Raw genomic sequence first — 14997 nt, forward strand, 5'->3', positions numbered from 1 at the left:
GACAACAAAGCACTTGAATGCAACAAGCTCGTAATCACGACTTCTAAAGTGGGAATTAGGAAATGTCCGATAGCACGTGAAGGCAGCATATGTCACATCCGTTTTTGGGACGGTTGCTAAGCGACAGGACTTGCGTCGTGTCCCTGAAAACACAGAAGGGTGCATCTTTAACTTTAGTAATGTTGACGTTTTTGTTTATGAGATAAAGATACATGTAGCACGTGTGTTCGATAATGCCGCTAACAACGATTAAAGACGGCGAATACACGGCCACTGTGTACAAAATGGTGAGTTATTAGCTGCACAAGCTAACAGGCTAGCTTAGTTACCACTGTTATCTTATGCTGTTAGGCTGCCTTCACGTGCTCTCGGAATTATTGTAAATACGAGTTTCCTTGGTAAAAAATTGCACATGAACGCCCTCACATCACTTCAGAAGTCGGAATGATCAAATTTCCGATAGCACGTGAAGGCTGCATTATACGTTCATTTAGCGAAACGATTGTCGTTTTATCGAAATGATTGGCTTTTTACTTATCATTATTTCTTTCTTCATAAGATCAAAGAAGGTCGATATGGAGACGCAATTCATATTCTCAGCAAAGAACATCAGAAACATTCTAAAGTAAGTTACAGGAGTCAAACTTGACTCATTCTTTACATTGAACCAATGAGTAATCGCCCTATAGGTTAAAGGTTATATCATTATTATTTTTCTTCCCCCTTATATATTAATATTTTATCTGCCAATTTCTCTCTGTTTATGTCCAGTCCAGGGCTGCTCTGTCTCTCCTAGGCTACTGCTACTATCACATGCAGGACTTCACTAATGCAGCAGAGTGTTATGAACAGCTGACACAGCTTCACCCAGAGGTCGAAGACTACAAACTTTACTACGCTCAGTCACTATATGGAGCGTGTGCATTCCCAGAGGCCATGAAGACTACTTTTCTCTTGGACAGCACAACTAGTCATACTAAGGTGGACATACATATTAATTTGTCACATCTGCAAAGAATCTTAAAACTATTTTGCAGTTTATATATTTATATACAGCCAAACCAAAAAATTATTGAGACACCAAATATAATTTTTTAATAGTGGATGCAGGACACTATAGTTCATTTATGTAAGTGAGGATAGCAAAATAAAGTAAACTGTGACATTTTATAACCAAAAAGTCTTCATACAGTGGACTACCAGTAAAATGTATACAAATTTGGGGCCAAAATTATTCAGCCACTTTGACCTGACCATGTTTTGCTTAAGTGTTTTTTCTTTAATTAATAATGTGGCCTTTTACACCACAGACTGAACAAAATTAAGCATTGCTTGGTAATTGGTTTACCTACATTGATATTATCTAATTGTGTACATACATTTGACAGCTGAAGTTATCTGACATTATCTAGATTAATTTGTTCTTACACAGTTTAACTCTGAGTTCTTGTCATATTTTATTACTATTTTCTAAACTATAGTGATTAAACTGTGATAATGTGAGAAACACTCAGTTTCATTCAATCTCATGTCAATCTTGAGTACCTATAGAGTAGTATTGCATCCTTCATATCTCCGAAAAGTCTTTAGTTTTATTATATTTATAAAAGAAAGATAGGCTGTACGGAGTCTTTCCGAAAAAAAAAAAACGAGCGGCTGGAGGCGTATTGTGTGGGCGGAGCTATTGCGTTGAGAGCGTCTGAAAGCTCTGACATCCTTAAACGTGGAGAAAAAAAATATTATCCTAAATAAACCATTGAGATCAATCAGATTTAGCCATACATATATGATCCAGAAATTGAACCGGAGAAGCAACAATGACGACTACAACAGGATGTCTCAATGGTAGGCTATGTAACTGTAACTTATATACTTGCTTAGCGGCTTGTCATGCGCAAGTTTTACAACATTTCTGTGTGTGTTTACTCATGGTTTATGAGGACATCATTTGGTTTATGGACTGTATACGATTTAATGTTAGCAGTAGCAAGGGCTTTGCACGTCAGACTAGTGTGTGTTCACATAGAAAAACAATGGAATAGTTGCACATTTGAATGAACGAGTCGATAGCAAACAACACAAAGACATTTGAAGCAGTTTTACTCACCGCCTGCACCCAACATACAACCATGAACCTTAATCGCTGGGATTGCTCCATCTTTCAGCATTAGACGAGCTACAAATCTGGAGTTGAACCGGGCCTTGTTTATACACCATCGTCGCCGAAATTCAGGGAATAAACAAAAACACTTGCACAACTCCGTTGCTGCTCCGGAAAAACAAACTCCATCCACTGTAGTGTTGTTTTTGGCGGCCTGTTTTAATTTTAGTTTTAGTCTAGTCTTTGTGTCAAGCTGTCATTTTAGTTTTTATTAGTTTTAGTCATAGTCATACTATTTTAGTCTAGTCAAGTTTTAGTCGACTAAAAGTCTGAGCATTTTAGTCTTATTTTAGTCAGAATTATCTATGGCTATTTTCGTCTAGTTTTAGTCGACGATAACTGATGACATTTTAGTCAAGTTTTAGTCAATGAAAATTGTATTTTAGTCTCTTTTTAGTAATGCAATTCTATTTAACCCAGTCAATATAGTATAAGTACATCTTATAGACAAAACCAAAATCTTCTTTTAGCCAAACCCATTTCAAACCATGTTATCTTATTATATTATTGTTACCTTATAGACTCAAGAATACATCCATTCCAGACACGGAAGACGCTCTGATTTGAAGTTACAACATATTTATTTTACCAACTAAACATGTTAGAAGTACACACACATACATTTGAATAAAATAAATAAAAACATTGAGATGTCTCTTAAGGTTCGTGGTGTTTTTTCCTGTGATTTTTGTGGCCACATTTCTCCCCATCTTTTTCCACAACACCCGTTTTATTTTCCACTTCAATGTAATAAAAGTTTTTCCAAATGTCTTAATAAGAATAAATGCATATTTAATTTAATTTAATAATAGGAAAATAATATCCAAATTATTATTTCATTCTTTAAATCTGTTTAAAATTAGACCCACATTATAGTTTAAATGTTTTTCTGTCTTGTATTTTATCTCAAAATAAAGGATGTAATTTTATTCCACATGGAAATGAGCGGAAATAAGTGAATACAGCCTCTTATTCGCTTATGAGGTAATCATAATGCTGCGGTTATTTTAACATATCTAATTGCTGCCGTTATAACGGCCCATTTCAAATGTTTACGTGCTTTTCTTTCTTTTTTTGAGCGGTGATGAAATATCTTGCTCTTGTAAATACTTGTCAGCATTTCAGTAATACAAGTCTATATCTTTCAAATGCATCCAAATAACAGCGAAGCACAGCCGCACGGTGCTCTGCAGTGGCCTAAAAGGATATAAACCGTGAATTCTGAAGTTATATATTATTGAAAACTCAGACATGTGGATTCAGAAGGCACCACACGACCTTGGTGTTTGTCAAACAGTAATTTAGGTCATTCGGCCGGAGATTTTTACACGGGTGGTGGGAGAAAAACACTGATATTCTGGATTAAGACGACAATAAAATCACTGACTAGCCCCTGTAAATGATAAAGACACCTTACAACCGCTGGACAAATAATTACCGTCCGAATAGTGCTTACGAACCCCGATTGCCCGCCCATCGGTCTCGTTCACTGACCGGAGCTAAATCTTCTAAAACGCCGCGCGAGTGGGGCTTGAAGAGAGTGATGTCGGCTGCGTCTGAGCAGTGCGCCCTGATGCAGCCCCTGAATGAGACGCACAAAAATACTGCAAAATAATAATAAAAACGCGACTTTTCGTCTCGTCTCATTTTCGTCAACGAAAATGAAGAGACATTTTAGCATAGTTTTTATTTTGTGAACCACATTTAGTCTCGTTTTTATTCGTCATCGTCACATGACCAGCATTTACGTTGCGTCTCGTCTCGTTTTCGTCACGTTATAAAGGTTCGTTGACGACGATATTTAGTCATACTTTTCGTTGACGAAAACAACACTAATCCACTGTCCCATTAACGCTGGGTTCTTTGGGAAGCTGTGCAGGGTTGTCTTGCCCTGACAACCAAAAACACAATTCTTTGGTGACATTGTTGATTTCGTGAAGTCCTGTGACTGCAGCACAGCCGGCTTCCCTAAAGCGTTTGCTCTCTCGCTCTAGTCGCGCACGCGCCCTTCCGGGAGAAGAGCCTGTACGGCCCGTACAAGGACATTCTGCACTATCTGACATCAGATAGACCCATACTCGAAAAAAACTTGCCGAAACTTGTGAGAAACCGGAAGGAGTATTTTTGGCACAGAAATACTCCATCAAAGTCCAACTTTTTTTTTTTGAAACTTTGTCCATGTTTAGAATGATCTTACAGACCCTAAACTTTTATACAGTAGCGTCAGATAAAAGAACAGTTCTTTACTGTTTAATGTGAAGATCCTAACATGTCACATTTTATCCCTTATATGTAAAAAAAAAATGTCTTTATTCAACCTATTTCCAAACAGATGATCAAACTGCAAGCTGCCATTAAATATGGAGAGGAAGATTTTTCGGGAGCAAAGGTAACATCTTTCTTTCTTCCATCATGTTTCAGTCTCATGCCATTCCAAAACCTTTATTTCTTTCATTGAAATTTTTTATGTTTCTAAGGGCAGTTCTTGAAAATGTCTTAAAAATGTCTTGATTTTTTACATTTTTTTGAAAAGAAGAAACAAATTCATACAGGCTTGGAAAGGCATGAAGGCGAATAAATGATGACAGATATTTTTTATTATTTAAAAAAAAAAGGGAACTATCCCTTTAAGTGTCCGAATTCTTTTTGAGACCACAGTATACATAAAATATCAAGTAAGAACTCTGAGGTATGGCACATGTGGAAAATGAATCACCGTCTGACCACATGAACGACTGTTTATTTTGTTGGAATATTTGGTTTTTCTTCTCCAGTCTTTGGTTGAGCAGTTGCCTCAGGAGGATCCAGACTACGATGTGGATCTCGGGTGTTTGCTTTATAAGGAGGGCGAGTATGAAGAGGCTTGCAAAAAGTTTATGTCCTCCATGAATGTACTGGGCTACCAGCCAGGTGAGCATGAGCTTCTTTAGCACTGGTTTCCGTTGAATTATAACTGTGTGTGTTTGTGGTGTCTACATACTGGAGCTTAATAGACAAAACAGACAAACACACAAACTGGTCTCTCCCAGTAATTGTTTTGCCAAGAGTAACAAAACATAGCATTGACTGGTTGACCACACTGCGTAAAGGTAGTAATTTTGATTTTTATGGAAATGAATGTGGTATGGAGACCTTTTGACACACTGTGATGTTTTCTAAAGCTAGCTGTGTTTTAATGTCTGATTGTTTTTTTTCTGTTACAGATCTGGCATACAATATAGCGCTCTGTTACTACAGTTTAAAGCAGTACGCTTCAGCTCTCAAATATATTGCGGAAATTATTGAACGTGGAATCAGAGAGCATCCAGGTATTTGTAACAGAAAATCTTTTAAGATGTGTGATGTTATACTGTTAATTTCAGTGAAGTATTCTCATGTCTATAGAACTCAGCATTGGAATGACAACAGAAGGCATTGATGTAAGAAGTGTCGGCAACACCCTCGTCCTGCACGAAACCGCTTTGATTGAAGCCTTTAATCTGAAAGCAGCTATTGAATACCAGCTGAAGAACTGTAAGTATAGATGAACCATCCAACCTGATGTTTCACTTAGACGCCTTCCTATCATATACTTTTTGATGTGCACTCTATTTATTCAGAGCATATAATAAACCGCAAATCCATTAGAAGAATCTATGGCCTCCCAGGATTCCTAGTGGCGTTTGCATTGAGCATGCAGGTCTGCAGAAGTACTTTGCTCAGTGGCTTTGTGCAAAATTTAGCATGGGGTGATGCTCTGTTTTGACTGCTTACTGTAGCAATTACTACTATTGAACTTCAGTGAATGTAATCCAGTGATACTGGCCTCTTATCTCTAAACCTTTTTTGCAGATGCTGCAGCACAAGAAGCACTTACTGACATGCCCCCCAGATCAGAAGAGGTACTAAACATGTCACCTCTTTGGTAACACTTTTCCCCCTTGACACTTGGCATTCACATGCATTTTGTATCTGGATAGTTTCTGGATATTGTTGTGCAGAATTGCATTCAAATGTGTCTGTTCGCTCATATCCATTTGTTAGGAAAACGGAAATTACATATTGCATCAGAGATTGCATTTACCTAGGGATGGGTGATATGACCAAAATCTTATATCGCAATACAAGTAATTTTACAATTACAATAAATTAACAATATAAATCACAATATTATGGAAGCTTGTTTTCAGCACAAAATAAAACATTTTAAAAGATAGTTGCAACTTTTTATCTCTCAATTCTGCCTTTTTCTCTCAGAATTGTGAGATATAAACTCGCAATTTCGAGTTATAAAGTCAGAATTGTGAGATATAAACTCGCAATTGCGAGTTATAAATTCGTAATTGCGAGTTATAAAGTTAGAATTGTGAGATATAAACTCGCAATTGCGAGTTATAAAGTCGGAATTGCGAGTTATAAAGGCAGAATTGTAAGAAACTTGCAATTGCATGTTTATATCTCACAATTCGGACTTTATATGACAGAATTCTGACTATTACTCGCATTTGCGTGTTATAAAGTCAGAATTGCGACTCGCAATTGCAACTTTATATCACGCAATTTGGACTTTATAACTCACAATTGCGACTTTATATCATGCAATTCTGAGGAAAAAAAGTCAGAATTGTGAGATAAAAAGTCGCTATTACCTTTTAAAAAAAATTTATTCTGTGGCAAAAACAAGCTTCCATACGATAAAGTTATTTTTGCTTTAAATAAGGTTATGATATCAAAAATGTTGATACTATTAAAATTTCATAATTCTTAGCACCATTTTCAATATCATATAAAAAAATAATAATAATACTAAACAAAGAAAAAACTCTCAATCTTAGGCCGTGTCCACCAAAGCATTTTTTCACATGGCTGGTGTATTTTTTCATTTGTTTTCAATGGGAGCGCCGCCTTTTTAGAACGCAATGTGTATAACGAGGCGCTGAGTGAGTGTCTATTTCACGCTCAAGCACTGAGCGCCGAGAGTTGAGGAATGTTCAACTTTGAGTAAAACGCAACGCTCATCACGGTCACTTTTTACCCATCCGTTCTATTACACTGGAGGTGGGGACTAATACAACACCGACCAACCGCCACATTCTGCTCGTACAATGTCCACAGATGACAACAAGCATAATAACTGAACAAAATCATTTAAAACAAGAGCCAGAGCAGATACATTATATTGTATCGACATTTTTTACACAGAATCAATACAGAAACAAACTCTTTGAAATTAGATACTAGTAAAACTTCCACTGATATTCTGTATCATAACAATCAAAGAGTCTCAACTGAAAAAAATGCTGTGCTGCTCTCAAGCGATCATAGCAAGGTGTTTTCAGCAGAGCGCCTAACGGTTTGGTGGACACGGGACCTTACTAGAGATAAGTAAACAGTGATAAAGAAAGAGCAAAGAAAACAAACTACAGTAGAACAAAGACACAAATGAAATAGACCTTCCTGAAAAACTTCAAGCACTAGAATTACTACATACAATGTATAAAGTAATCAAATGTATAAAAAACAATGCATAGTCTTTACTGTGTAAATTAAATATACATTTATTCTTATTAAAGTTATAAAGTCAAGAGCAGTGAGAGATTTTCTCTCTTTTTTGTTGTTTGATTAGCATAAAAAAGACAGCAGGTAAATTTGGATGCTGTCACTTTAAGACAGACTGCACGGATCCAATATACTTTGTAAACCGTTTACATTCACTTAAGACCTAAATGAAGTTTACTTGCAAAGATATGGTCACTTTGAGACATAGGTATCTATGTGCATTTAACCAATCTAGCTCAATTAGGCGGCAAAAAGCACTCATCAGACAGTCTCTCAGAAAGTGCACGGATATACTGAAATTAATTCTCTTTCGCTGCTAATTGTGTTTCAATGGTTTAAAATCTGTTCTTCACCTATTTAACCGCGATGCTTACAAACACATGCAAACGATAAGCTTTCATGACCGTAACCACAATAGAGACAATAGTCCTAAATCTCTACCGGTTGACAAAATTCTACTGGTTAATCATGTCTACCGGTATATTGCCCACCCATACATTTACCATATGTTTTTTTGCCATTTACAGAGTTTTTTAAACCGTAATGGCTTTTTTTCATGAAGTATCTGGTCTATTATGCTGTCCTTCTTAAAAGTAAAGGATGCTTTTAGGGATTAGATCAGAAGAGAAAGGAGAAAAGTACATTTTAAAGTGTTCCCGCAAAAACAGGTCATGAGGGCGATGTGTGCAGATTTGGGGAGAGATTCTAAGTGTAGTCGAGTGAAATAATTCATGGGATATTGTTCATTAAATTGGGCGAGCAGATTGCAAGACCTCAGTGTCTGTTGACTTATTCATATTTTGCAAGCAGAATAAAAAGAGAAGAAGCTGCAAAAGCTCTTTAAAAACTTTTATCTTAAAAGATAAAAATAGAGCATGACAGAAAATGTACAACCTAGTCCATCAAAGTGATGGATAGTTATTATTTGTAGCGCAACCTCATTATATATGACTTAATCAACGTGATCGTTAGATATTGTTTTAATCAAAATCCATTTACATTTACACATCGTGACATTTATACCACCACCTCACAATCTGATTTACACTTGACTTTATATGTATTCAAGTGCTGTCCGATTGTAATCTGACCACCTGTTAATGTATTTATAGTGCTATTTTATTCCAGTATATTTCCAGGTGATTTAGCTCTTCTCGTTTCTGTAGCAATGCAGAAAACAAAGGCTGCCGGATAAGATGAGATGCCTGTCAAGAGAATATTTTCTTCATTAGTTATGCTGTTTGATCTGAGCGTGCTCACTCTTGCAGGATAGCTTCTTATGAATCAATGTCATAGGCATGCCAATTCACATGCACACTTGCAGAACTTTTATCCTATATTGACAGACAATGTGTCGCCCATTTCAGAAGAGTCAGTTTTACTTGAATAGCACAATATAAGTTTGATTTTCCCAAATACTTACAAGGTTGTTTCTAGTTATGCACTGGGAATTTGCTGTTTTTGTGATTCATGTGCAGGTTTAATCCTTTTCTACAGGGGTTTGTATTGTGAGAGCTGGTAAGCCCACACCTGCTGGCTGGAATGATGGTGGGCTGCAGGGACATGTTTTTGTGCTAGTTTGTGCTGGCACCTAAAAGTTAATGAGTCCAAACAGTGATCCATCTTACATAAGCACTCATTAAATACACTGTTTCTTCCCGCAGGATAGGTATTTTTAAACACTGCATCTGTAGCTAGGAATAGCGCAAGGAATGCATCAGATTTGAAAAAGAATTCCACAAAGTAATATTCACAGGGTTATGCTAATTCCTTTAAAGAGATCCTATGTAGAAAGAAAATGTCTTATTTAACTAATTACGAAAAAGTTGAAATAACTATAATACAGTGCAATGTCACTGTTTGTTTACAGGCAAATAATTCCTCATGCTGAAGTCTTTAGTTTATGCAGAGATGGAGTTCTGCATATCTTTTTTTTTTTTTTGGAGAAATGCACAAGCGAACATTTGCTGCCCTCTAGTGAACCAGAATGTCACTGTGATGGTTTGCCATTAATACATATGACAGTGTAAAGTAAATTTATGTCAATAGCAGTTATCCTTTAGCATATTTCACTACCCTCTTTTTATGTGTGAGAAATACATTTGGAAGTTGGTCCATATTCTGGTCATTTAAAGTCTATCAACCATAGAAATGATGATTATGTCCATTGTAAGTATCTCTTTTTTTACATTTAGGAGCTTGACCCAGTCACTCTTCACAACCAGGCCCTAATGAACATGGACATCAAGCCCACAGAGGGTTTTGAGAAACTTGCTTTTCTCCTTCAGCAAAACCCCTTCCCTCCTGTCACTTTTGGGAACTTATTGTTGCTTTACTGTAAATTTGAGGTGAGTGTACTTCATCGGTGAGTGTTTAGGAAAGTGTTCAGTGAAACTGTATTATATTTTTTCTTTCAAGAAGTGAGATTTCTTTGCTTTTTTTGCCTATAGTACTTTGACCTCGCCGCAGATGTCTTGGCTGAAAATGCTCATCTCACTTACAAGTTTCTCACACCGGTAAAGCAGAAATTATTTCGTAGCAATTTTATTTCCCATCAGCTTTGTAGTATGTGCACAGCTAGCAATTTTAGTATTAGAAAATGCAATCATGTAGAAACAAGTCTCTACTTTTTATTAGCCCAAATAGTCATTCCAGTAATAACATCCATATTGATTCTTCTAGCCATAAGGCATTTGCAAGTAATAACACACCAGGTGATAATTACAGAGCTGCCTCATTCATATTGACATATCAGCCCAAACTCGCTTTATAGACTATAGGGCTCATTTTTCTGTTCTCCTTTATAGTACCTCTATGAGTTCTTGGATGCCATGATCACATGTCAGACAGCACCTGAGGAAGTAAGTGATTTTTTGCATGTTTTTTCTGTGTTGGCAAGCACCTAGTGAGCATTTTTTTTTAATGAATTTAACTTTGTATGTGATGTAGGCTTTCCGAAAATTTGACGAAATTGCTGGAAAACTGACTGAGCAACTACGCAAGGTTACAAAACAGGTTACAGCTTGGCATTTTGCCTTTTTGAATTCACAGCATTTATGACTGCTTGTGTGATATATTGCATAAATCAGTGTTTCTGACACTGAAAAGGCTAGTTAAAATGTACAAACTAAAATCTCTTTCCAATAAGGTGCAGGAAGCAAGGCACAATCGGGATGACGAATCCTTAAAAAAATATGTCCAAGACTATGACGAGGTTCTTGAGAGGTAAACTTAAGATTAATTTACATTTAGTACATTTATAGATGCTTTTATCCAAAGCGAAAGAAGAGATTACTAAAGCTTCATTCTTAGATTTCTGTTCTGTACTTCATTTATGTAAATTCATGTAAAATGGCCACTATATATAAATGCTTTTCAGTGTTTTTCTTGAACTTTTTTTTTAAGGTACATTCCTGTGCTAATGGCACAAGCCAAAATCTACTGGAACCGTGAGAACTATAGCATGGTGGAAAAGATCTTCCACAAGTCACTTGAGTTCTGCAATGAGCATGACACTTGGAAACTTAATGTTGCTCATGTGCTCTTCATGCAAGATAACAAATATAAAGAAGCCATTGGTTTCTATGAGCCCATCGTTAAGAAGCATTATGAGAATGTAAGTATAATATTGCTGAATGTGCTTTTCTTTTAGATGAAAGTAAGAACAATAACTCACGAAATAAAACAGAGTCAGTCCTCAGAAACTCTGCACTTACCATAGTAGCACTTACCATAATCTGCAGTACCATAATAATTTAGAAAATCAAAATTATAGTTTAGTAAGAATCAAGTTAGAAATAGATTGTGTACATTATATTTCAGTGACTACGTAAATGTATATCTGCAGATATCTGGATAGGTCGTTAAAAAACAATAACCTAAATCAGTCAACCAGTAGTATTTAGCATAAACAGTGGGATCCTGATATTTTTTAAAACACATTCAATTAAGATAATAACACTGAACTCAAGAGGGATCTGAAGAGATTTATCTTTGATGATTCATGGATTTATTGTGTATAAGATTTCCTGTGCTGGTGGGTCACATTTCTATGTCAAAGTACCTGACAGACAATTATAAAACAAATCTATACATCTCAAATGAAAACATATTCTTTGCTCCTCTGCTTGCTAGCTGGAACAGTGTAACATTCAAGAGTGTCCCTGCAAAACAAAACCCTCGGTAAAATGATCTGTGACTCTTGGAGTCTTTGCTGTGTGACTGCATGGAGTTTGCGGCATGATGTTTATTTTTTCTTTGTTTTTCTTTTTTTTTAGAAAAGTGTTTCTGTTATTAGAATCCTTGCAATTGATTGTCACATTTTGTTCTGTAGATCCTTAACGTTAGTGCGATTGTTCTTGCTAACCTGTGCGTGTCGTACATCATGACCAGCCAAAATGAAGAGGTAAAAATTTGAATCTTATTTAAATATACATATTGACACCAGTCAATGGAGCAGCCTTGTTTCATCATATTTTTTGTGTTTTTGTATTTTATTGTACCCAACTGGTCTGCCTCTGTGTGTGTACAGGCAGAGGAACTGATGAGGAAGATAGAGAAAGAAGAAGAGCAGATCTCTTATGAAGAGCCAGACAAAAAAGTATTTCATCTGTGTATTGTAAACCTTGTAATTGGGTACGTATTTTTACATAATTGTGTTAAATCAACCCATAAGAACATTTTGTATCTAAGACAGTATGAACAGGTATTGTTTTCACTTCACCTTTGCTTTCTGAAACATCACACAAATAATACATCTGAAATATTATTATAACACAATGAGGGCAGCCTGTGTAAATTATGCTATCACTTCGAAAGTAAAATCTTTTTTTTTTTAAGGAAATGGATACTTCATACAAAAAAGAAAGGATTTCTATTTCAAATTGAACTTTTTATTCATCAAATAATCCTGAAAACAACTATCACGGTTTCCACAAAAACAATAAGCAGTTAACAACATTTATACAAATAATAAGAAATGTTTCTTGAGCAGCAAATACGCATATTCGAATGATTATCTGTAATACTTAAACATTACATTTCTTACAGGACCTTGTACTGTGCTAAAGGGAACTATGACTTTGGTATTTCTCGTGTCATAAAGAGTCTTGAGCCATACAACAAAAAGGTAATCAATATTTCATTTAATGTTTTTTAATAAAAGCCATTTTTAGTGTGTTCAGACAGCACGTACACTTTCATATTCCTTACTTGCTGTAATTCCCTCGGTCTAGCTCAGTTACCATCCTCAACATGCTATTTTTGTGTATTCACAAATATCTACGCAAGAGGTCTTCACTGTATCCAGCTGCATAAACAGTGTTACTCAAGGACCTCCGCATTCTCGCTCTCATGACACTGTAGCAGATGTACAGCAGTGGATTGCTACTGCACTTCCTTTTCCCCCCCTCCATATCTGCCTTTGGTCTCCTGTCACCCATTATGTACATTTCAATTTGGTTGCTGTTTCAAAACATAGGGATGCTTTCTAAACTTGTTGAATTTCCTCGAGTGGCAAGGTCTTTAGCCTCAAATTCAACCAATGTTCTCTGGTTTTACTGATGTGATTTCCATGTGATATTATATCGTTTTTTTGTGCTTGGCTTGACAGTGATGTCCTGTGTTTTTAGCTTGGAACAGACACGTGGTTCTATGCTAAGAGATGTTTTCTCTCACTACTGGAAAACATGGCCAAACACATGATCATGCTCAGGGATTCAGTGGTGCAAGAGTGCATTCAGTTCCTTGAGCACTGTGAAAGTAAGTATTTCCTCTAAAGAAATGGTCTGATCCCACAGATAGTACCTTTAAAACATGTGCTGTATCCTGTTTCAATTGTAGCAGGACTGTGTCAGTGCAAATCTATAATCCTCCTGTAATACGGAACGTATCAAAATCTAATCCAGTGATTACGAGTTCACTGTTGTTTTGATTGTTTAATTCAGTGGGGATGAAATGCTGGTTTTTGAAAGCTGAGACGCTAATTAATTTTCAATCCTGAGATTCTCCATGGGACTAATTACTTTTTTTAACCCTCCCCTCTAGTGTACGGCAAAGATGTGCCTGCCATCATAGAGCAGCCTCTGGAGGAGGACCGCATACACATTGGCAAGAACACTGTCACATATGAATCACGCCTGATAAAAGCTCTCTTCTATGAAGTCACAGGATGGAATGAGTAATATGTCTATATTAGAACAATATATTGGGTAATTATTCATCAAAGACCACAATTTTCTCACTGGCAGGGATGGATGGTGGTGATTTGACTAATAAGAAATCTCAACTTGGCTACTTTCTAAGCAGCTTTGGAGAGATCATGCTGTTTCTGGACTGAAGTCAAACATGCATTTTTAAGCATGCATTCTCTGTAATAATAAGCCCACAGGGGTTCACTCCCTCCAAACATGAAAGAGAAAATAAAAACAAAAATTCATTTAAACTAAGCTCTGTTCGTGTTAAAACTATGCCTCTATTTAACCTTTCATGCTCAATGCATTATCAAGGGAGGCATTAAGATTGTACAGTTTGATTATTATTTTCCTCAGAATAAAAACTGCATCATAGTGGATGCAATATACATTGTGTTTATGTGATTTAAAGGTATTTTCCTGTAATTGATCACCAAAACCTGTTTTCCTGGGTATTTGCCCTTCGCATCATGTTGTTTTCACCTACACATTATTAAATCTACCACACATTCACAGAGAAGTGATCATAGAAGAAAGAATGCGGTAACACTTTACATTAATGTTCCCTTTGTAAAGGGTTCATAAAGGTGTTTTTAAATGACTAATACCTCATTTACAAATGCATTACAAATCATTGATAAGCATTAATGGGTTAGTTCACCCAAAAATGAAAATTCTGTCATTAATTACTTACCCTCATGTCGTCCGATGGCTGAGAAAGGCCTCCATTGGCACAATGTACTTTACACTCTCAAGACCCATAAAAGGTACTAAAGACGTCGTTACGAAGTCCATCTCACTACAGTGGTTCTACAATAACTTTATGAAGTGACGAGAATAGTTTTTGTGCGCAAAAAAAAACAAAATAACGACTTATACAGTGATGACCGATTTCAAAACACGGCATCATGAAGCTTCGAAGCGTTATGAATCAGTGAGTCGATTCAGCGGTTTGGACCGCCAGAGTCACGTGATTTCAGCAGTTTGGTGGTCTGACAAGTGATCCGAATCATGATTCGACTCGCTGATTCATAACGCTTCGAAGCTTCATGATGCATTGTTTTGAAATCGGTCATCACTATATAAGTCGTTATTTAGTTTTTTTTT

At 36.3% G+C, this 14997-nt stretch overlaps 1 protein-coding gene across 6 annotated transcripts; it reads left to right on the forward strand.

The window, feature by feature from the left end:
- The first annotated feature begins 89 nt into the window (after positions 1 to 89).
- On the forward strand, positions 90 to 14451 carry ift70 (intraflagellar transport 70). Of its 6 annotated transcripts, none has more exons than XM_079825917.1 (20): positions 90 to 287; positions 560 to 625; positions 772 to 981; positions 4494 to 4550; positions 4936 to 5071; positions 5365 to 5469; positions 5546 to 5674; positions 5993 to 6042; positions 9895 to 10047; positions 10150 to 10215; positions 10507 to 10560; positions 10649 to 10702; positions 10848 to 10924; positions 11105 to 11315; positions 11834 to 11881; positions 12033 to 12104; positions 12231 to 12334; positions 12749 to 12827; positions 13330 to 13459; positions 13745 to 14451. In XM_079825917.1, the coding sequence occupies exons 1-20, from the start codon at positions 234 to 236 to the stop codon at positions 13879 to 13881; spliced, it is 1992 nt and encodes a 663-aa protein (XP_079682043.1). In that variant the 5' UTR covers positions 90 to 233; the 3' UTR covers positions 13882 to 14451. The 6 variants fall into 6 exon arrangements, with proteins under 6 accessions (XP_079682043.1, XP_079682044.1, XP_079682041.1 ...); XM_079825915.1 differs by having other exon boundaries at positions 99 to 287; positions 10649 to 10714; XM_079825916.1 differs by having other exon boundaries at positions 99 to 287; positions 10649 to 10714; positions 10854 to 10924.
- The last annotated feature ends 546 nt before the right edge of the window (positions 14452 to 14997 follow it).

Source organism: Gobio gobio (genome assembly GCF_949357685.1).
Source record: "Gobio gobio genome assembly, chromosome: 1".
NCBI lineage: Eukaryota > Metazoa > Chordata > Actinopteri > Cypriniformes > Gobionidae > Gobio > Gobio gobio.

Excerpts from the sequence above, each read along its gene's own strand:
- ift70 (XM_079825915.1), top strand. The coding sequence starts at position 234 with ATGCCGCTAACAACGATTAAAGACGGCGAATACACGGCCACTGTGTAC. Across the intron at positions 982-4,493 it reads GCACAACTAGTCATACTAAG|ATGATCAAACTGCAAGCTGC; the intron begins GTGGACATACAT and ends ATTTCCAAACAG. Across the intron at positions 11,316-11,833 it reads TTAAGAAGCATTATGAGAAT|CTGGAACAGTGTAACATTCA; the intron begins GTAAGTATAATA and ends TCTGCTTGCTAG.